This window comes from Pristis pectinata, chromosome 10 (assembly GCF_009764475.1).
Source record: "Pristis pectinata isolate sPriPec2 chromosome 10, sPriPec2.1.pri, whole genome shotgun sequence".
In the NCBI taxonomy this organism is placed as follows: domain Eukaryota; kingdom Metazoa; phylum Chordata; class Chondrichthyes; order Rhinopristiformes; family Pristidae; genus Pristis; species Pristis pectinata.
This window is the reverse complement of record NC_067414.1, coordinates 38038677-38063234: the sequence shown is the minus strand read 5'-3', so window position 1 is coordinate 38063234 and position 24558 is coordinate 38038677. Positions and strand designations below refer to the sequence as shown.

Here is a 24558-nt window from a genome sequence, read left to right as displayed (position 1 = left end):
TTCCTTCAACTCTAGAATTTAACTCTTCAATCAATGTTTGAAACAAGGCTGTGATGAGGGCTGGAACCAAATGGTCTGGTGAAATTTGTTGGGCACTGGTGAACAGGATATTAAAGAACAACTGCTGCTTAATTATGCTATCAATGACACCATCTTTGTTGATTTGAGTATGCACTGATTGGATAGGACTTAACTGAATTGGATTTGTCCCACATTTTGTAAATGGATGCAGGAAATTTCAGGTGTACAGGTGGCATCTGTGGACTGAGAAACAGAATTAACACTTCAGACTTTCAACTTGCTGAGTAAGTTCTGTTTTGGATTAAGGGAAATAATTAAAACTAAATACACTGAAATTAAAAGACTCTTAAAGGATAAGGAAGTAAACAAGAAAAGTTAATCATAGACTATGCAGTTGCAGAAATTTTAAGATAATATAACTCGTCCTAAGAAGGAACAAAGTCATAAGAAGGAGGTGGGCAGGTTTTGGTGACGTGAAAATGAGCTGTTTGTTACCAAATGCTCTATGGTTCATATTTATTTTGTTGTTTTCAAAATCAAGTGAAAAGAAAAATTCAATTAACAAATTCCGTTTATTTTTGTTAATACATATCTTCAGTGGTCTTGCACTGAAAGATATTGATGTTTATCAGCAGCCTCTTTACATTGATATTTGATGAATTAAGATCATGCTCCTCTCAATTTCTGATAAATGCATGGCATCCAAGCTAAATTTATCAAAGAGGCACGGTATCCTATTAAATCATGAACCAAGATTAATTTAATTTGAAAATCAGCTTGGGATTTCTGTTCAGTGCTGTGCTACAGATCACTAATTTTGGGTGTTTCAACAGACAATAGTACCTACATTTCCAAAGTCTGTAGAACCCATATACTTTTATCAGAATTATAGAGAAAAATATTCTTTGGTCACCACGTTGACTGAAATTGTAAGCAGGTTTGAATTTGCTAGAAATACTGATGGGGAAGTAAATATCTGCTTGTGTGTGTGCAGACTGGAGAAATCAAATACAGATTGAGTGATCGACTTGCAGAACATTTCTATTCATTCTGCAAGGGTAAACCTGATCTTCCAGTTGCCCCTGGCTTCAATCTTCTACCTCACTCCCTTTTGTTTAAAGGTTAGTTGGAGAACAAGCTTGTGGTGTTACAGCCCTTGGGCAACATTGGCCTTTTCAGTTTGAATCTGAACTGCCTGCTTCTGATTTTTAAAAAGTCAAAGGTTGCATTGCAATATTAATCAAGGAGTTTATTCCTACAGCAAGGAGGGTAAGAAGTAGTGTAGCAGTTAGCATAACACTTCACAGTGCCAGCAACCCGGGTTCAAATCTGGCCACTGTCTGTAAGGAGTTTGTACGTTCTCCCCATGTCTGCATGGGTTTCCACCGGGTGCTCAGGTTTCCTCCCACATTCCAAAGACGTACAGGTTAGGAAGTTGTGGACGTGCTACATTGGTGCCGGAAGCATGGCGATACTTGCGGGCTGCCCCCAGGACACTATGCAAAAAGATGTATTTGATAAGATTTCTTTATTAGTCATGTACATCGAAACACACAGTGAAATACATCTTTTTGCGTCGAGTGTTCTGGGAGCAGCCCGCAAGTGTCGCCATGCTTCCGGTGCCAACATAGCATGCCTACAACTTCCTAACCTGTAGATCTTTGGAATGTGGGAGGAAACCTATACAGACACAGGGAGAACGTACAAACTCCTTACAGACAGTGGCCAGATTTGGCGCTATAATAGTGTTGCGCTAACCGCTACACTACCGTGCCTGCCTGTGTGTGCCCGTGTTTCACTGTGTGTTTCAATGTACATGTGACTAATAAAGATATCTAATCTAAGTACAGTCAGCCAGCACAGAAACAGGCTCTCTAGCCCATTTTATTCTCCCTACATTCCCCTCACCATCTAAGATTTTACTTGCATACCAGGGATAACTTACAGTGGCCAATTAACCTACCAACCCACATACCTTTGGGATGTGGGGGAAACAAAAAACCCTGAAGGATACCCACATGGTTGTAAGGAGAATGTGTAAGCATGCAGCACTGGAGATCAGGATTAAACTGGGTGGCTGGAGCTGTGAGGCAGTAGCTTTAATAGCTGCACTAACATGATACCCTTAAAGGTAATGCAGCCTTTAGAGGTACTGAAGGTGGAGCTCGGAAATAAGGACGATGATGAGGGTAGTGCAATTGAAGTAGTCAATATGGACTTGAGCATTTGACTAGGTCCCACATGGAAAGATGGTCCAAAAGGTTGGAGCCCATGGCAATTTGACATATTGGATCCACAATTGACTTGATGACAGAGGGTTGTTTTTGCAATTGGAAGTCTGTGACCAGTGGTTTACTACAATAGCCAATGCTGGTACCCTTAATACTTTAACAATCTGGATGCAAATGTAGGATGTATGATTAGCAAGCTTGCAGCTTGGTGTTATGGATAATGAGGCTAGTCTTCAGCTTCCCAGCAAAATTGATCAGTTGCTAGGATTGGCAGAGAAGTGGCTAGGTTATACACAATGAATGGTAGTAAAAGTAGAATAGTACTAGGGAGTAAAAGGGAACAGGAGGAAACTTCTTATACAGGATCCCTGAACGAATCGGCATGGGTACATAAAGTGGTTAATTCTACGTACGGGATATTTGCCTTCAATAACTGGGTCCCAGAATACCAAACCAGGATGATTATAGCACTCTGTATAAATAATAGTTAAGCTGCATCTGTGTGCTATTCTGGTTGCTACACCATAGGAAAGAAGTGATCAGCAGTTTTGTGCTTTTCTTTATTTTTAGCCATATTGAAACAAATTACACCATGATCTACTATGATCAGAAATCTATGTTGGATGTAAAAATAGTTACACATTTTGTTTCATGAGGGACATTTCCCATAGGTAGGTTACTTTAAAAAGTAGCAGCTGAAAAAAAAACAAAGTTTTCTCATGCACTTATAAAACTACTTTTACAAGAATCTGGCTTTCATTGCATTTGCTATAATTTAAGAGACAGGACTCAAATGTTAGCACTGCCTACCACTGGTCTGCCAAACCACATGCTCAAAAATCTGGAATCCAATCAATCCCGATAATATGTACCTCTTACATCCAAATAATTATTTCAGTATTCTGCTTTCAATTCAGTTTAAAATTCAAATTTTGTATGGCATTTGTTCTGTCTTTTTTGGGCATATTTGACTTCAAGGTCAAAACAAATTTATTTAAGCTGGCTGCAGTATCTAGGTGTGTATGACAGGTGAGTCCATTGAGGGAGGATTATTTTGGGGAGGGGGTGTTGCTGGCAAAACATAATATGAATAATGTTCAAGGTAAGAAGCTTCCTCATGTTTATGCTATTTGGTTAACAGTGGATAATGTGATTGTGGGTAGAAAATATTGACCATCTCCTGCAGTCAGCTGATTTACTTATCATTTTTCACTAAGTACATTGTTAATTTGCTATAATCTAAATGGGGAATTAATTGCAATAAGAAACTAATGACATAAGTATTTTAAGGAAAACAGTACTTAATTTAGATCTATCACTGCAGATACTTACATGAAACATTAACGTGACCCCTGCTGGGGACAAGCTCCAAGATGTGAGAAATAGATCTTGCCTTCAGTCACTAGCACTTGACAGTTTCCATACAAAATTTGTGATTGGGAGTTTCCATTGTGTAGATTTTTCCAAGCACAGTGCAGTTCATCAAACCACTGGTGGAAAGTTTACAAATCCACAATCATAGGGAATGGTAGGGAGTAAGGAGCCAACCAATGAAGTGAAATTGCTTTTCTGAAACTGGATTCTGTTTTTTCGAAAGAGAAACCTGAACACTTGTGGTGTAAAGGCCAACGTCCTGCTTTACTTATTGCCTTTGCACAACCTAATCTTTAAGAGTAAACATTTGACCTTTGTGTGTGCTACATAAACCAATCTTTGCAAAATTATTTAAACTCTAGACTTTCCGTGTGGATTTCATTTTTGTTCTGGATCCCTTGTGTCTGACATGCTTGGGCACAGATGACCCTTGACATCTGAATAGGCATTTGACAGCACGCATCACAAACCAGGCTACTTCTATTCTTCATTTGTATGTTATTTCTTGAAACCTCACCCAAAGCACAACTCAGCCCTAATTTTGCAGATAATTTACACCTCCATCACTATCCTGATGGATAAACTGAACTTTCTGTAGGGAACATTGGTAATCCAAAAATTTGAGGAAAAACTGCTAAACCAGTTCCTATTCCTAATCAAAGCAAATAAGTGCAGATGTTGCAAATCCAAAACAAAAGGAGAAAATGCTACAAGTACTCAGCAAGTCGGGGAGCATTTATGGCAAGAGAAAGAGTCAACATTACAGATCAATAACCATTAGTGACCTGCTGAGTGTTTCCCATTTTTGTTTCCCATTCCTGATTTCCATCTTAACTGCAAATTGAGCCAATAGCCCAACATATTTCAGCAAAGACAACATCTTTAAGTATTTCACAAAAGCAAAACTGTTTAACACTTCCTCAATGATCAATGAAATGAAGACGTGGCCTTCTGTGAATCCAATTAAAGGAGGATTGAAAAGTAGGAAAGCTGAAGGCTTCTGGAAGAATGTTTCAAAAGGCAAAGTATACAATGACCAAAGTCCTTGTCACTGATGCAGCAGAGAAAGGAAACGGGCAAAAGAGGCTAGAAGAGTAGAAGGCACTCTTTGCAATTAAAGACAGAAGGGATTGCAGAACAAAGAATGGGAAAAGCCATTGCTTGGAGTGTGTCAAGACTTCTAATTCAGGACAGTCAGCATAGCTTTGTGCATGGGAAGACTTGTGTGACAAATCTCTTGGAGGTGGTAACCAAGAGGGTAGATGAGGATAGGGCAGTGGATGTTGTCTATGTGGACTTTAGCAAGGCCTTTGACAAGGCGCCTCATGGCAGGTTAGTCTGAAAAGTTAGATCGCTTGGGATCCAGGGGGAGATAGAGGATTGGACTCCTAATTGGCTCAGTGGTAGGAAGCAGAGAGTGATGGTTGAGGGTGGTTTCTCAGACTGGAGGCCTATGCCTAGAAGTGTGCCACAGGGGTCAGTGCTGGGACCTTTGTTGTTTGCAATTTATATGGATGATTTGGATGTGAATGTACAAGGCATGATTAGTAAGTTTGTGGATGATACTAAGATGGGTGGTGTTGTAGACAGTGTAGAATGTTACGAAAAATTGCAGTGGGATCTTGAGCAGCTAGATATGTGGGCTGAGGATTGGCAAATGGCTTTCAACCCAGATAAATATGATGCATTGCATTTTTGGGCATCAAACCAGGGTAGGACTTGTATAGTGAGTGGTGGGGGGGGGGAGGGGGGAGCTCAGTTACAAGGAAAGGTTTCATGGATTAGGACTTTATTCCTTGGAACATAGGAGATTGAAGGGTGACCAGATGGAGGTGTATGAGATCATGAGGGACATGGACAGGGTGAAAGCACATTGTCTTTTTTCCCCCCGGGAAGGGATGCTAAGAACAAGAGGGCATAAGTTTAAGATCAGAGGTGAAAGATTTAAAAGGGATATCAGGGGCAGCTTCTTAACGCAAAGGGTGGTGCATATTTGGAATGATTTGCCAGAAATGGTGGTTGAGGCGGGCACAATAGCAGCATTTGAAAGCCATCTAGATAAGAACGTAGGTAGGAGAGGTTTAGAGGGCTGTGGGCGAAATATGAGCAGATGGGATTAGCTCACTGGGCAACATAGTCAGCATGGACAAGTTGGGCCGAAAGGCCCATTTCCATGCTGTATGACTCTACACGAGGACAAGAATTTTGAATTCAATATAATGGATGTTGGTAAAGATGAAGTACTTTTTTTTAAAAAAAAAGAGTGAGTTCTAGGAGGAACTTTAGCCATCACAGATTACACAAATTGAAATGTGAAACCGTAACGAGAAGGCCATCAGAAGAAAATGAAACCAGTAAATATGTGGATTAGAGTTTTGCAGTTGATATGGAGAAAAAGCAATCCTTAAATTGTTGCTACTGGGAAAGGTGATGCACAGATAATAAGAGGTTGAAGACGATACATGAATCCATCCTTGTTGTTCCCTTTTTTTTCCTTTGCACCATTTATTTATTTTTGCAATTTATAGATTTTTATGTCTTTGCACTGTACTGCTGCTGCGAAACAAATTACAAATCATACGTCAGTAATAATCTGATTCCAATGCTCAGCTAACAATCAGACATATGGCTTGAGTTTGTACATCATTTGCGTTGCGCTTGAACAATTGACCGTAGGTAAGATAAACTTGAGAAATGCATTGTCTGGTGGGAACCAAATGGGAAGATTTGAATCTGGACAAAGCAAGATTTTACCAGGACTTTATATTGGGTGGTGCTCTGGCTATCCAAGGTGGTTTCGGGAACATGACACTGTTTTCTCACTTTTCCAGTTCTGATGAAAGCCCCACGACATGAAACTTTGGTTCTTTTTATCTGCCTTTCAATGCTGTTTGGTTTGGCGAGTTATATTTCTCTTCAACTTATTTGTGGATGAACAAAATGATGGAAAGGCAAAGCACCTTGAATGGAATATTTGGGCAAGAGAAGGCAATAGTTTGGCAATGTCTTTACAGTGGTAGGGCAGGAGGGAATGGCTCCTGCAGAAACATTGCTGTGGAAGGATGACTGATGGAGTGATTAAATGTGTTGAGTGCTGCAGTATTCAGAGTCTACAAAATTACTGTTTCTCGAGACAGTATAGTTAAATATCACCAGCAATGAACTGGGATCTTACTGGTCCTGCACATTCATTCTTTTCAACTCTTACTACACATCAGCAAAGTTTTAGTAACTTGATCCAACATCAGTTCCCAAAAAAATTGCACTGTTTCTTGGCTTTCCAACATGAACTTCTTATTCTAAGCACCTTTTATTCCCCTTATGCTTTGATTTAGGATTTGACTATTGAGGATGGTCCAGGACTTATTGTTCAGTAACCATTCATGATGTTGTTGCATATCTTTTTAAATGCTCAACAATTGCATAAGCTGCATAGGCATGTTTAAATATTAAAAGGTTATTTGGATACGCTTTACCCGCATGTGTTTTCTGAAATATCACAAGTTATAAGGAATTGCATCTGGAACATTTCATTTTTAACATCCATAAAAGCTAATAAGATAAGAGCAAACTGCCATGTGGCTTAACTCCAATTTATACCACAGCAAAGTCTAATTATTTCTAATAAAAGACATATAAATGTGCGTCATACATTGATTACACTCTCTTTCTATGGAATTTTTGTGAAAGCTGTTTACATTGCCTTGTATGAAAGCAATAAATAGAGATCAATGTTGAAAGCTGATTTGTTATCTGCACGGTGGCAGTGATCTATATGCAATATATATAGTCCAGCAGCCACTTGAGTAATGAAGGACTATCAGTGGAACTACTGAACTAAAGTAATGTCCTCAGAGTCCAATAACTAGGATTCCTCGGTTATATTTGCATAACTCTAAGCCTTCCATTGCCTGAGGTGGTAAGTACACTGCAGATCAATTTTTCAAGTTGAAAAATCATTGATTTTTTTCTTTAAATCAATAATTTGTTTAATACAGAGAATTATCCTTATTTGGGTTTCCTTGTTTGCTTACTGAAGCTGTAGAGAAACTGCAAAATCAGGCATTTTAGGCAGTTTGCAAAGATAAATAGAATAGAGGAATGTAGCATAACATTAACTTAGTCAAATATCAGATGGTGAAAAGAAAGCTAAGAAACTGCCTTAGAGTCTTGATTTGAATACATAACAGAATTTTGTAAACTACATGAACTATGATTAGAGTCAAAATAAGCATTACTTCTCAAATAGTACAGAGATCCAAGCTCAGCATGGTGAGCCATAAGTATCTAGATATATTAATAAAACTATTTTTTTCTTTAATGAAGTATCAACAATAAATATCTATAGAGGGGGTAGAAATGATCTTAATATAAGCAATACATTGGTTTTGGAAAATACTAAGTGGAAAGTTTGGGTGCAAAATTCACCTTTTCCTCAGCATTCCTCATGGAGATGTCTTCTAAGTAAAACCAAATTCTGGCTAAGGTGAGGTATCTCTGGTTAAATTTGTTGATTTGATTTGTTCACAGGACCCATATGTCCAAAGATAAGCTAGCTCGTTTTTATAACCATACAAATCCTGTATGTGATAGATGCAAATCAAATGCGGCTTCTTTGACACACATGTTTTGGTCCTGTCCTCTTTTGGAAAAATATTGGAAAGATTTTTAACATTATTTCAAACTTATTGAAGATTGATTTACAACCTTACCCTATCACTGCAATTTTTGGATTACCAAGGATAGAGTCTGACCGTTTATCTGCTTCTGCTAACCGTATGATTGTTTTTGTTACATTAATGGCCAAACGATCCATTTTGCTTAAATGGAAGGATCCAATACCCCCTACTGCTTTTCAATGGTTTTCTCAAACTATATCATGTTTAAACTTGGAAAAAATTAGGAGTGGTACTGTTGATCCTTTGCTTAAATTTGAAGATATTTGGAGTCCATTTATTCAATATTTTCACATGATGTAGATCCCCTTTCAATAACTTTCTAACTTAGAGGAACGGAGCTAACGACATAATATTGCTCTGTTTCTACTGAGAAATTTTAGCCCGGTTTCTTTTGTTGTTTGTTTTTTTTTGCAATTTTTCTGTTTAGTTTATATTGTTTATAATTTTTCTTATTGCTTTGGGGTTTTTCTTTTTTTTAATTTATATAATAAATATCTTTCATTCCTTTATTTTATATTATATTCATTTACTAGGAGATCGTGGGATCTACAGTTTTTATATTTTATTGTTCTTTATGATTATCTATGCCATGATTGTTATCCTGATCTCTTTGTATTACATGTATAAATATTGATGCTATATATCAATCTGTATTAATTTGAAAACTAATAAAAAGATAGATTTTTATTTTTAAAAAAGGCACAAAACTGTTTGACCAAAAAACTAACGTTTTGGGAGCTTAAAGTGTACGATGGACTTATTCATGCCAGTTTTTCCTTTTTGTGGGGGTGAAGTCCCTGGGCTTAAAACAAAATTAATCTCCCTGTTTATTGTCCGATGGGAGCAGATGAAGGCCTGGTCTGAATGTGACTTATGGTATTGAAAATCCTATTTTTTTTTATTATAAATTTTATTCAAACTGCAATGCAGTCATCTCCACATAATCTGTTCCTTTTAAAGCTGATAGTCCAAATGTGCAAAAGTGAATTCAACTTGTGATCAACACACTAGCATACATTTGGTCTTAACTAAAACTAATTCTTGCCCACATTTGGACTTCTTGCAGAGTAAAGCAATTTCCTTTTAAGTTCCATGTCATAACTGTTAGACATCCTGAGATGTACGAGGTTAATAATTAACCTATTTATATCCTGGATGAACAGAATGGCTTCCATTTGTGATACAAAGAAAACATTATCTGTCTTAATATTAGAATTTTTAATATATAGAAGTGTTTGTTGAAATGTCATAGAAATGACATCAACCATATCTATTTGAGGCACTAGCAAATGGCTTGTGCATTAAACATGTGTAGAGGGATATATCAGCAGTAACATGGAAGAATTCAGGAAGACTTGAGTAAAATTTCCAAGCATACAGCTACAACTGGCATAAAATCCAGTGAAAGTCACAATGACGAGCAAATTAATCCCTTATTTAGGGACTAATTATTTGGAAAATACTTTTGTTTCCTAAAAGCTTTCGTTCGATAACGGGTGTGGAAAGAAGTCTGTCAAGGATCATAGTTTTCACCATTCTTTAGGGGGCTTTGAAAATACCAGAAATGAAAATTTTACAGTACAGAGCTAAGCCAATTTATGAATAAAATTTGTTCCCTCTGCTCCAGTTTAGAACTATTTCTTTCACCACAATTTCTGGCTGTCATCCTTAAAGGAGTAAAGCTATAGTCTAGTCGAATCCTGTTAATTCAAAAGACATAACCAAAGACTTTGTCAGCAGAGGTATGGTTATAATATCCAGGAAGGTGAGAAGGGAATGGAAAATCTAGAAATAGCAAAGGCAGAGGTCCTTTCCATTATTATGATAAAACAATTAATCATAGTTAGATGGGATGTAGATGGCATTCTCCCACCTCTGAGGGGTTTAAAATGAACCCTGTATTTGCTCCAATGATCTGTTGGTTTGTCATCCTTATTCCACCCTCCATAAACCTGCAATCAGTCAAAAAATCTTCTCCCAGGCACTAACTCACAATCAGACCACTCACCCAGAACCTTTGTGCTGGTTGACCTACACTGTCTTCCAGTTAAACAATATCTTTATCTTTTGAATTTTCATCTTCATTTTCAAGCTCCTCTCTAACCTCACTGCTACTTGGCACTGTAATGTCTTCTTGCCCTTGACATCTTAGATATACCTGCATTCCTGCAATTTGGGCCTCTTGAACTTCCCCCAATTTAATTGCATCACTGCTGACAACGAAACCAAGAACTACCAAGACCAGCCTCTAGTTGCTAAACGTTCTCGACCTCTCTCCTTTAAGATGATTCTTAAAATCCCTCTTTAAGCAATTCAAATCACAAAACAATCACAGGACAGAAAGAGGCCATTTGGCCCACCAAATAGCTCTCTTTAAGCACAAGCCAACTAGTCCTACTTCTCTGCCCTCACTACAATTTATATTTTTTCCCCAGATACTTAACCAATTTCCTTTCAATCGAATTTCCCTCTACTACCGTCCCAGTCAGCACATTGCAGACCCAAATCACCTGCAGTGTATCAATAAGTTTTTCCTCTCATCACTTTTGGAGACTTGCCATCATATGTGGGTTACTTTCAAATTATGAATATAAATAAGCATTGTTAAACAAGATTTAGCACATCTGCCCATAAATTTGCAAGTTTAGCTGCTAAATAAGTTACACCTCTAGACCAGCCCCAGATAAAATCGACACTGTTGCCCTCAAGTGGTGCAGAGGTTCTGGCACTTCTACTGATCTTTGTTCTTTACATTAGGGAAAGCAACATGAACAGTGGCCTTATCATCAGATCATTGCTCATCTAGTAACTGCTGCCAAAAGTGTACACACTGGGGAAAGTAAGATCAAACTCAACCATATTGCCCTTACAACTGAACATACTCGTTATTGTGCATAAGCAATTATTAATATAAATGCTATTTAAGTGAATCATAGGAGTCAATCCTAGGGATGGGGATGGGTGGAGGGAAAAATGGAAAAATAAACAACTGATAAAATTGATGAAGGCAAAACTAATCCAAATTCCATGCACTTAGGTTTTCCAAAAGGAAGACTATGTCAATTGATTAGAAATCCCTTGTTCAGAATACTAAGTTTAAACATTTTATATTTATTTTGAATTTCCAGCAATCCAATCATTCTTTCCTCCTACTGTGCAACTCTTGAATGAGGAAATGTGGATGTTTTATTTGCTCTTTCACTCTGTGGCAGTTTTTTTAATAAATTAACCATACATAATTAAGGCTCTAATTACACATTGGAGCAGAAATGAATCACACTTGATACTGAATCATCCTCTGCTTATTTCACTGATGCTGTTAATTACCAAATCTTTTACTTTTGATATAATGTTAACATTGAGCAGCGAGTGGGAAAAAATAAACTGATTTACAATTCACAATGGCAGTACCAGGTAACACATGACAGGAAAGAGAAAAATCATTTTGTGTTGCATTCTATACTGCTTAATCATTGTGTGTTTAATTTTGGTTTTACTATTATGAGTGAACAGCTTAACTAAGCTCCTCAAATACTGCTAAATTCACATCATCATAGAGGGATAAGGTGCTGCTCATCTGTGACTAATGTAAATAGACTAATGTAAATAGTGCAGAAAAACACCACCTTAAAAGGTATGAATCTTTTGCTGGAGAACATGCTTCTTATCTCTTGAGATGTAGAGGGCTACTATTTATAGTCTGTCTTTTGGCTTTCTAATGAAAGTAATAAATACATTGGCAACTTGTCCTAGCACAGTGGCAACAGTTTGCATGTGGTAACACATCGACTGCCGTTCCATTAACATCACTTATCAGGTAATGTTGTTTAGCCATTTCTTTTGTGTCATCTTAAAGTCGTGGAAAGCTATAATATTTATTAAAGCATGGACAGAAATTGTATAACTTTAAGCATAGTTTCTTAATGCAGCAAAATGCAAAATAATTAATTCTTCCTTTTGCATGCACAGTTAATATTGTTAATTAAAACATTGCTGTAGAGAAATTTGTTTCCTAAAAAAAACTTACTAAATTTCATATTCATTATTCTGGCTTGTTTAACTTTATCGCCACTTACACCGTAAATTGCAAAGCCTATGGAACAAATTTTACTGTCACTTTTTACAGACAGTTACTGTATTAGTGCCAAATAGCTCGACAGTCCTACCTGGTGTGGCATTGTTCTTTGCAGGACATCCAAGCTCTGAAAGTTTGTGTTTACAGAATGCAGCATTTCTGGACTAGGAACAGGAAAACTGAGCCTAGGTACTTAATGCAGATTGATATCAAATGACCTCTGTTGTAAAAAGCATCTGTATGTTATTTTGTGAGAGACAGAATCAAGCTTGAATCAAGTATACACTATACAGTCAACAGGAGGCTTTTTAAAAAAAGGTAAAATACAGAATGTTGTGGTGTGGTTGATATCTTTGTGCTAGTAAATAAAACAGATTTATACCCCTGTTTAATTTTACTTTCCATTGACTTCAAAAAGAAAATTGATTGAAACGTGTAAAAGGATGGCCTATCCAATCCCATCCATTTTGAATCCAGTCAAGACTGAATGTTTTGCCCTTAATTGTTTTTTGGTTGGAGATGCATTAGAGCGCTTCAATTTTTCCTTGTGTCTCCTGCAACTTTAGTGCAATTATTAGATTAAATAAGTGACTTTTTTTTTAAATTTAGCCAAATAACTTGTCACACATTTTTGTGAGATTTTGGTTCTCAAACAAGATATTGAGAATATGTGTTACATTGACAATGAAAAACACTATGATGTTGGAGGAACTCAGCAGGCAGTCAACATTTTGGGTCAGGACCCTTCTTCAGGACTGAAGATAGGAAAAGGAGAAGCCCAATATATAGGAGGGAAAAACAGAGCAGTGATAGGTGGACAAAAGAGGGGAGGTGGGCACAAGGTGGTGATAGGTAGATGCAGATAAGAGATAGTGATAGGCAGGTGTGGGGGAGGAGGGGAGAGCAGATCCACTGGGGGATGGGTCAAAGGTGAGGAGGGAAAAAGGGGGTAGAAAAGAGAGGCTAGGAAAGGGAAGAAAAGGTATGGTTGGGGGGGGGGGGGGAAGGGGTATGGGGATTACTTAAAGTGGGGGAATTCAATGTTCATGCCGTTAGGCTGCAAGGTTCCAAGACAGAAAATAAGGTGCTGTTCCTCCAGTTTGCACTTGGAATTCTCCTGGCAATGGGGAGATGCAGATCACAGTTATGGACAGAGTGCAGGTGTTCTGCGAAATGGTCACCTAGTCTGCGTTTGGTCTCACCAATGTTGTTTCTCTAACAAATATTCTAATCTGTATCCTAGACCATGAATAGCCTGGATGTCTTTTCATATCCAATGACAGCAGAAATATTTGTACTTTTATTGTCAGAGAGTTTAAAGTAATCATTACTGTTAGACATAAGGTTCTTAGGAAACAGATGGCCTCAGAGCAACTTATTTATAGTTGGATTTGAGGAAAAGAATTGATCAAACTCATTGAGGTAAACTGCTCATGAAAATAATTCCTCAATTGCTGGGATACGGAGTTTAAAAATTAAGAGTAGTGAAGTGACTACAACCTTTGGCACCTTCTCCATGCCTTATAGTGAACAGGCAGGTGTGCATGTGAATAATCTCTGCTAATTTTCCACTTGCAACATCCAAACTAATCAGCCTGCTACACTAGCTTGGAGTCCATATCTCATACAGTAACAACTGAAAGGGCATAATTCCTTTGTTCCTCATATCAATGAGAATAGCCCCAGAGCCACCAAATTAGTAGATAGTCCCTGCATGCTGGATTTAAGATATCTATTCAATGGTCTATTGCAGCATGTACTTCAAAGATAGAGTTTTGCAGAACATTTCCCTTTGGAAACCCAATATCCCAATTGCATTTAAAGCATAGTATCCTCCTGCTTTTTTAGGTGCAGGTCCACAGTCAAGCCTTGAAATCATTTCACCTATACCCAAGGTACGTGGCAGCTGGATCCTTCCCTAGGTTAGCGAAGCTGGCACAAGATAGCTATGATGCATTAACCTTGAGGTTCCTGGATCTGTAAACTGGGATTTCTGGAAATGATGCACATGTTGTGGAGCATTTGCTCAGAGCCTTAGAAATATCCCGAACTGTCTGAAGACTCTTCAAACTAGACAATACCTAGTACAGGTTCCTGAGTAAAGTGGGTTTGCTTTTAGCAATGAAAGGGGATAGTCGATCCAAACCATTGACTATCCCTCTGCCTCCACAGATGTTGCCTGAGCCATTGAGTTCCTCCAGCGGGTTCTGTTTTGCTTTGTAATTTTGTTTCTTCAAGAATGCCATGCAGACTTCAGCAAAAAGTAACAAGAACTTACTTTTGGAAATAACATTTAACACCTCTCTCATCTGAAAATAAGTCCACATACACTGTTTATCAAAAGTGTAGGCAAAAGCATGACTGGCAGCACTGAACGTTTGGCACCAACTCTGGAATTTAATCACTTGGTCCATGATAAGATCACAGCCAACATGGTGAAAACGATGCAGTATTGAGTGTCCATGGTGGATGTGCCAGCCCCTTCTCTAATTACATTTTATCTGAAAGTGCAACATAAATGGTAACGTTTTCATGATTAGCTGACAGATGCTCCTGATGATGAATCCTATCCAGAAACCTCCCTATCAATCTATCTGAAGTGTTCACAAGATATTTCATCACCATGTAAGCCATGCACATTTGTTCCAAATGTATAAAGTGTTGGCTACATTAACTTAAAAATAAAACCTTAGACACAAGATACTGCAGATGGTATAAGATGAAGCAAAAAACAACCTGCTGGTGGAATTCAAAGGCAGTGACTCAAGAAAGCGGCATCCATTATTAAGGACCCTCGTCATCTGGGACACATTACCACCATCAGGGAGGAGGTACAGGAGCCTGAAGACCCACACTCAACATTTTAGGAACAGCTTCTTTCCCTCCACCATCAGATTCCTGAATCGTCCATGAACCCTACCTCATTATTCCTCCAAGGTATCTTTATTAGTCACATGTACATCAAATCACACAGTGAAATGTATCATTTTGTGTAGTGTGTTCTGGGGGCAGCCTGCAAGTGTCGCCGTGCTTCCGGCGCCAACATAGCATGCCCACGACTTCCTAACCCATACGTCTTTGGAATGTGGGAGGAAACCGGAGCACCCGGAGGAAACCCACGCATTCACAGGGAGAACGTACAAACGCCTTACAGACAGTGGCCAGAATTGAACCTGGATCGCTAGCGTTGTAATAGCATTACGCTAAACGCTACACTATCGTGCCTGCCACTATTTATTTATTTTTGGTAACTTATAGTAATTTTTATGTCCTGCTCTGTGCTGCTCCCGCAAAACAACAAATTTCACGACACAAGTCGGTGTTAATAAACCTGATTCAACAGATCAGACAGCATCTGTGGAGGCAGAGTGATGGTCAACATTTCAAGTGGAGACCCTGCATCAGGACTGAGAGTGCAGAGGGGAGATAGCCAGTATAAAAGGCGTGAGGCATCACCTGGCAGGCAACAAGTAGAACCAGGTGAGGACTGGGATGATTGGGAAGATGGAGCCAGCAGGGGTGAGGTTGGGAGACAGCAGTTGGTGGGTGATGGTGGAGGCAGGTAGAACCAGGTGGTGGGAGGTAGAGATGGCTGGAAGATAAATGGAGACAAGAGACTGCAGATGCTGGAATCTGATGGAAGGTGATAAGCAGATAGAACGAGGTGGGGGAACGGAACTGTGTAATGGTGGACAGGGGGGTGGGTTGGGTTGGGATGGGTGAGAGAACCTGAGAGGAGAGAGAAAAAAGTGTGACGGTTACCTGAAAATTGGAAAAATCAATGTTCGTACCATTGGGTTGTAGACCTAGAATATAAGACGGTGCTTTTTTTTAAGTTTGTATTTAGCCTCACCCTGCTAATGGAGAAGGCAGAGGATGGACAGGTTGGTGCGGGAATGGGGAGAAGTGTCGAAATGGCAGGCAACCAGAAGCTTGCGATGACCATTGCAGACCTGTGTTCTGTCACTGTGGTAGTTGGATGTGAATATCATATCCAACAACTTCTCACTTAACCCCCCCACCAAGACTGTAAACTTTGGGTCTCATTGTTGCTCGTTCTGCCCCATTCCTAAATTCTCCAGGTCTGCTTCAGTTCTGGAATGCCTGTGCACCTCCTCTTAAAGATGCAAGGCAGCAAAACAGTACGGGCTGGTTTTATTTTGTGATAGCCAATCACAATGTTCTAGAGATTGTGCCGAGGAGATTCATCAGGACGTTGCCTGGATTGGAGGATTACAGTTATAGGGAGAGATTGGATAGGCTGGGCTTGTTTTCCCAGGAGCAAAGGAGGCTGGGGTGACTTGACAGAGGTGTATAAGGGGCATAGATATGGTTGGTAGATAGTCTTTTTCCCATGGTAGGGGTATCAAAAATAAAAATAGATGAGAGGAAGGAGTTTTAAAGGAGACTTGATGGGAAAGTTTTTTTTGAGATGTCTTCACAAACAGCAGCATGCTGACGTGAGGGAAGTTATTCAGCTCAGCTCCAGAATCACCTTCCAATCCCACCATTGCTCTTTAAATGATTGAAGTTTTGCCTCCAAAGCCTTCTCATCCTCTTTGTACCAATTTTAAACTTTATTACTAAAACATCAACCATTGGAAATGGTCTTTTCTTATTCGCTTCTAATTCTTTCTGCAACACAAACCTTTTAAATCTCTTTGCTTCTGTTGAAACAATTCCAGTGAAGAAAATATTTCGACTTAAAACTGTGGCTTCCCATTCCTCTCATTTGTGCAGCTTTTACTAGTTTCTACATTCTTATGTCCCATTTTAAAATATACTTCTTATTAAACCAAAGCCAACAAAATACTAATTAGTGTGTTAACATGTACATATATAACACAGGGCAGAGAGGTCTAATTTCCAATTACATTTGGAAATCATTTGACTGATTTAAACTCTGAAGTAAGGAGCCCAGATATCTTCAGTGATAAAACACTCTTGGCCCATAAAAGCACTTTTTCCAAATTCAGGGCATCAGAATAGGTTGGGTAAGCAACTTTGATTCCACTTACACTGTGGTAATACTATTCAGATGCCCCAGTTGTGCTAAAAAATGGCCCTGTCTTTGCTGAAAATCAAGAAAAAACAAATACCATCATGAAATTTTTAAATCTTGGATTCAATGTCATTTTGGATACTACTATATATTAAACCAGAAAAGCCTGCTGGGTAGAATAGTCAAGAAATTTGAAAAGTAATCCCTATGGATTTGAACCTGCTCCATACCCAATCACTCTGCATGTGGATGCCATGGAAAGAGAAATCAAAGGGTTGAACAAAGGGTTCACCTAGTGGCTTTTAAAATCCACTGTATCCAAGTGTTGTGCCAAATTACACCCAGGAAATGGCCAAGTCTGACAGGAACTACACGTTCCGCCATTTGAACTAAAGAAAGCCCTTTGAGATGCCTGGGATTCCCCGGCATTATACCTGGAAAACTCCCCTCAGAACCAACACTATTAAGACCTGGCACAAGATCAGAGATTTTTGTGAGGACTCTGTGTGAGGAAATTGGGAATGTAAGTATTTTTTAAAATTCCTTTAAAACATTTTAATGTTACTTATTTCTAAAGTGCTTCTGGTGTATTTTCAATTGAATTATTAATTTCAATGTTGATAGTTTGAGATGGATCTACATGTCTCAGAAACAAAAATTATTAAAAACTATGACAGTTTTGACAAAACACAACCCCTGAACTAGCTTTGCCTTCTGCCAAAGCCTGCTGAAGTCTATGCACCACATCAGCCTAGGCCTAGTTATCATCTCAACCCCACTGCCTGACTGGTCCAGCAAGATCAGCCCATTTGAAGAAACTACAGGCAGCAGACAAGCTCCAGCAAGATCTATCCCAACATTGTCAAAAGGTTTCAGGATTTGGGAGATTTTATATTAGCATTTGTATCTCGGTTCTTGGGATTGCTTGGCTGTTAATGCTTATTCAAACAAGATCAATTATTTACATAAGATCCAAATAATTCCAAAAACTTGGAGAAAAGCAGTTTTTGGTATTATGGGTCTGCTGAAGATATGATTTTCAGTCCATTTTATTTCTGACTGTACTGCGGTTCAAACTGCTTTAGAAAAAGCTCAAGAATAACCTTGACCTTTATTGATCAAAAGCTGACCACATTTTCCTATACAGTTAAGATAAGACACATGGTGAAATGAACACTCACCATGTTTCTAATATGTAATTAAATAGAATGTTTCATTTGCTGGTTAACTTGGGATAATATTTAGTCTGAAAAAATGATGTTTCTTTAAAAGTTAAGGAATATGTTCACTTCTCTACTTTGTTTCAAAAATGCATCACTTACTGAAAAATGTTTATACCATATCTAAACACATCATTGTCCATGATTACTTTAAGAATTCATTTTTCCTTTTAGAAGTGAGCTTTAAAAAAACAAAATGGGGGATTGCTACAATTGTCGTTATTGCAAAGATTCCCTCCATGGCAAGAAATACATCTTGCGAGAGAACAACCAGTATTGTATCAAATGCTATGAAAATCTCTACTCCAATACATGTGAAGACTGCAAGGCACCAATCGGCAGTAATTGCAAGGTAAAGGAACTCTTGGGATAATTAAACTACTAAATGTTAGTTTAGTATCAGCCCAATTAATATTGCTGTCAGACCATCACCCAAAATTGATCAACCTAAACAGTGCATCAAACTTGCATTTAAAGTTCAAGAACATAAGTTAACCTCTTAACCAATTAAGCATTGCTACAGGCTATTTCAGTTATCAAGCTGAATGTGGAGAAATATTTTAATTGTCTGCTAATAGTAGCTTATATTTATTGCACTTACTTTAATTCATGGCCTTATCCAAGGATTTGTCCTACAAGGATCATCACTGGCATGAACAATGTTTCAAGTGTGCTAAGTGTGGCCATCCTCTTGCTGAGAAACCTTTTGCTGCCAAGGATGATAATCTCCTGTGCATGGAATGCTATTCTGATGAGTACTCTTCAAAATGCTTCAACTGCAAAAAGACCATCATGCCTGGTAGGAGTCAATGGGTAGATTTTTAACCTACAATACATAGTCTAAGAATGATTTTAATTTGTATTATTATCCTCATATGCCCCAAACTAAATCTGCATTTTATCGTCATTATGCTGGCCAAACTTAATCAGAAGACCACTACTATCATTCTCTATGTTGCTGAACTTGTTCTCGTATTAAGCATTTTCTTTTACTTCCATTCCACTTGGTGTTGCTATGGAAACCTGCAGTATTTGTCTTTCTGTGAAATATGTTGAACACACTAGGTTCTCTCCTTGAAGCAGTGTGTCATTACACTGACTTTGCCCTCATTTTGAAATCTTCTCCTGTCAGGCTTCAAATGTCCACTTCCCCCTCAGCTTTGTGATCCATTTGTAGCTTAAGATCTGAAGAACGTTACATTGATATCACTTATAAATCTGCCCTCTGACATGAGCCCTGAAAATTCTTATTTCTATCCTTCAGCAGTTAAACATGTACTGATAATCTGCATTTTCAAACACACCATTTACAAACAAGGTAAAACCATATTTAGTGGCCGTCTATTGTTGCCTTCATTGAAGTTGCTTTGGATTGATACCTGCTTCTGCCAAAAAAACAGGTGAAAGTGGAATGACACTCTGCCACTATCACCACCCTGAAGCCACAAGACATGCATTAGTAAGAAAGAGAGAGTTCTAGATGATTATAGATTGTTACAATCTCATATTGTAATGCAATACTCAGATTTTACCTCAACCCTTTGATAACATTGCTGCCGTTTTGTTATTTTAATGTGTTGCCTTCCATCATTTTAGATTCCTGATATCAGAAGTATGTTCAGCTGCAGTTTCTATGGTACCCTTGTCCATTGCTCTTCGTGGCTAATAGGAACTCATTTGTAAAGTCATCTCACTTTTTATCCTGGCAGTTATGAGACATGTTTGATATTATACATGTAATTCTCTGATTCATCTCTTAACATATGGGTAGTTTTCCTCATTATTTTAGGGCTTAAATGAATATGTGTACCACATATCCATATGTTATGTCACACAAATCAGAGTGAGCTTGAACTCAGCTCTTTGTGTGTTGCATCAGATTCCAGCATTTGCAGTCTCCTGTGTCTCAAAGTACAATTCATTCTGACTTCTGTTTTAATGACAGGATCTCGTAAAATGGAATACAAGGGAAACAGTTGGCATGAAACTTGCTTTGCTTGTGAACGCTGCCAGCAGCCAATAGGAATCAAGCCTTTTATCCCTAAGGAAAATGCTAACTACTGTGTACCATGCTATGAGAAGCAGTTTGCTCACCACTGCTCATCCTGCAAGAAGGTACAGAGTACTATTAAATATGGTCATTAAATTTAACTCTGAGGATATATCCAAATAACAGTAAAGTGAACATTGAAAGAGAATTCATTCATGGAGAAATCACACAAGAAATTACGGAAATTACAACAGGGGAAATTTGGCTTCATGTTCCTCTTTTAAATCCTGTTGTGTCTTGATTAGCTGGTAATGAAATGGGAACAACGTTCTAGAGGAAGTGCACTTAAACTATCATACAAATTACATTAGTTCCAACGGTAAGTGCCATCTATTTTTGTCAATGAAAATAACGTTGACAACATTGTATTGTGAAGAACAAATTTGCATATATGCAGCAGTACTTAACAACTGAAACTACATTACATCCCAAACAAATGCAGTATTCATTTTATGCATGCCAAGCCCCAACAAATAAAACTGACCAATTTGTTAAGGGAGGGATATACTGAGGGATCATTAGCATTCATCTTATTTCGTAAGAGGGTCTTCACATTTAACATTAGATTCAAAGGACAACTTCTGATTATGCATAGTTCCGTCAGAATAACATTTGTAGGGGGAGCCCATCATTTTTTTTCTAGTCATACCCTTGCAAACAATCTTGCAACCCAGAGACAAAATACATCCAGTGGTTGATATACTGGCACTGTACCACAGCTTAGAATATCTTTAAGAAAATGGATTACCTATCAGAAATTCCCATTATAGAATTGTATTACCACATTCTGTATTTGTGTTTACCCATGTTACTCAGGCAATAACCACTGGAGGTGTGACTTACCATGACCTACCATGGCACAGGGAGTGCTTTTTGTGTACTGGATGTAAAATGCAGCTGACAGGTCAACATTTCACCTCGAGGGATGACTTCCCTTACTGCCTGGATTGCTTCAGGAATCTCTTTTCCAAAAAGTGTGTTGCCTGTTCCCAAGCAATTGCTGGTGAGTAAAAGCATGACTTGAAATTAATTCTATGATAGAATATGCACAACACAAGATTTTTATATTGAGGATATGAGCAAAAGATGCCATGTGACAATATAGAGCTCTCTCAGAACTGCACTAAAGTCACATCTTACAAAACCTGATCAATTTTCTTTTATTAAAATGATGTGTGTATACACACACAAGCCTTAGTACAAGTTGATCTATCATCCAAAACTAACACAGAAACATGTCACCTGTAATCTATGGCTGTCAAGGCTTTGGAAAGGGTGCAGAAGAGGTTTACCAAGATGCTGCCTGGATTAGAGGGCATGTGATAACAGGATAGGTTGGACAAACTTGGGTTGTTCTCTCTGGAGCGGTGGAGGCTGAGTGGAGATCTGATAGAGTGGACAGCCAGTATCTTTTCCCCAGGGTTGAAATGCCTAATACCAGAGGGCATGCATTTAAGGTGATAAGAGGCAAGTTCAAAGGAGATGTGCAGGGCAATTTTTTTTTAAATAGGGTGGTGGTGGGAGGCAAATACCATAGGGGCGTTCAAGAGGCTCCTAGATGGGCACACGAATTTGAGGGAAATGGTAGGATATGGACATTGTGTAGACAGAAGGAATTAGTTTAGTTGGGCATTTTATTACTAAGATAATTGGTTCAGCACAACATTGTGGGCTGAAGGGCCTGTTCCTGTGCTGTACTGTTCTATGTTCTATATAACTGAGGGATTAACCTGGCTCCCACATGAAAATATTTCCAATAACACTGATCACTTCTATGAACACTTATCAAAATATTTGCACTTTTCAGTAAAGTTTTTAATTAGATAGTAAATATTTCTATTTTAAGGACAATTCTTTAAAAAGTAATCTAGCGAGAGTCAAGCTGTTGAAAATAAAAACTTTCATCTGTATCACACTTCTGATGGCCAGAATGGAGGGAATGCCTCTTGAAGTGTGCAGAGGTATTATTCATACACAGGTGAGAAGGGACCTCAGATTTTGGCATCGTTGAAGGATGGCACTTCCTACAGTTAGTTCTACTTCTACTCCCCACTGAAGTGTCAGCCCAAATTATTTGTTCTAGTTTTTTTTAAGTGGGGCTCAAACCCATGCTTTCCTTATTTAAGAGGTGAGAATGCATCCACTGAGCCAAGGTTGTCCCCAGGAAGACTTGTAACATTTGGAATACAACAAGTTCTTCTTGTATTGGCAGTGCATGATTTTAAATCCCAGTTCTACAGTCTCAATGTTAGACCACCACATTACTCAAAAATGCTTTCATTTTACATCCTATCATTGAATTGTACCTCAAACTCTTGGAAAGGCAAAACAAAGAGAGGAACTTTGCTCCACAGCAGTTGTCTTGAATGAGAGGCAGCTGTCACAACCAAACAGTATCTGCCTGCCTACAATAGGAATAGAGAATGGAAACAACCAGATGAATGAAACAAATCAATACAACCTTATAAACATGACAGAATGGAAATTCTTCCTATATTGTTGTCTTAACAGGTTTTGGAAGCTCAAAGTACGTCTCATTTGAGGATCGCCAATGGCACAATGATTGCTTCAACTGCAACAAATGTGCCATTTCCTTGGTTGGGCAGGGATTTCTCTCAAAACGTGATGCTGTCCTTTGTCCTGAATGTGGTCGAGATGTTTAAACTGGAAATTCAAATTGTATCTGGCTTTGGCAGTTAAATGGTATGTTTTTGAAGTTAAATATATATGCAGCAATCTGCACAAAATAAGCATATTGTCAAGCACTCAGATATAACATAGGTTCTATATTAAGTTCTATTTGGCTGTAGTTCTCACATATTTAAGAACATAAGCATTTTTCCTATTACTTATAAAAGCTTTCAATCTAATTGCTTTAATAGTGTTCAAAGTATTTTCCGTTGAGTAAATAAAATGGGGAAAACTGGTATCATCAGGTCACAAACTAATTAATGAAGATCTGAAGGATCATGATCGGCATGAAAGTAATTGTATACAAGATGAATTGTAGCATTACTGGCTCTGAAGACTGTGGTTGCCCTTTAATTTCAACTACAATTGATTGGAATCACCAGTTAAATCAATTTGCAATTTGTCTGTGAACTTCATATTTCTAATAACATATGATCTGTAAAATTAGAATGGAGTTCTCGATAAACTACTGCATATGACTATGTATTGAATTTCATCGAAGACCCTTCTACATACTTTATGTATGATCAGAAGTTTGTTGCAGGTTTTCTGTGTGTATGATGTGCACATGCATGGAGGCTCCCAAGCTTGCACAGTGAGGAAAACAGTGTGCAATGCATACATATCACAAAATTCTCCTCCATGGGCAAGACGACCAAACACCATAAGTCTTAACTGAGGGGACTGAGCTCTATTTTGATCTTACTTTTTGGTCCAACCTTCTCTCTTCTCGTGCTAGGGTGTCCATAGCATCCATATCATACAAATAGGTTGCCATTACTTGCGGATTTCTTGGCGTTCACTCACACCCTATCACACCCCCCAAAAAAAAGTGCTGCTAAAGTCCTCGGAGCCTCTCCAAATGATTATCACCAAATGATTATTTATCAGAATGAATTTTTAGTTAAGCTATATTTTATCTCTTGTATTTTTTCCTCAACACATGCATCAGTACTAAGTAAATGTCCAATTATGGAAAGGGAAAACAAATCTGTGCTTCGCATTTAAATAAACTCTGACTGATCTTAACTTGCATGTCTGAATATGTAACCCTGGAATGCTGGCTTTCTAAACAGCAGTGATTAGCACTGATCACTGCAGAACTGAGAGCTAAAATTCCCACTCAACACTGTGATGGAATTAAGATTAATGATCCTTATTGATAAAAGCCATTAAAAAGAGGGCTGGGATCAGAACAATGAGTGGAATTCTTGC

At 38.3% G+C, this 24558-nt stretch overlaps 1 protein-coding gene across 1 annotated transcript; it reads left to right on the top strand.

The window, feature by feature from the left end:
• The first annotated feature begins 286 nt into the window (after positions 1-286).
• On the top strand, positions 287-23315 carry LOC127575353 (four and a half LIM domains protein 2-like). Its single transcript, XM_052025168.1, has 6 exons — positions 287-305; positions 18777-18954; positions 19227-19401; positions 20548-20717; positions 21469-21655; positions 23164-23315. The coding sequence occupies exons 2-6, from the start codon at positions 18799-18801 to the stop codon at positions 23313-23315; spliced, it is 840 nt and encodes a 279-aa protein (XP_051881128.1). The 5' UTR covers positions 287-305; positions 18777-18798.
• Positions 23316-24558: the final 1243 nt, after the last annotated feature.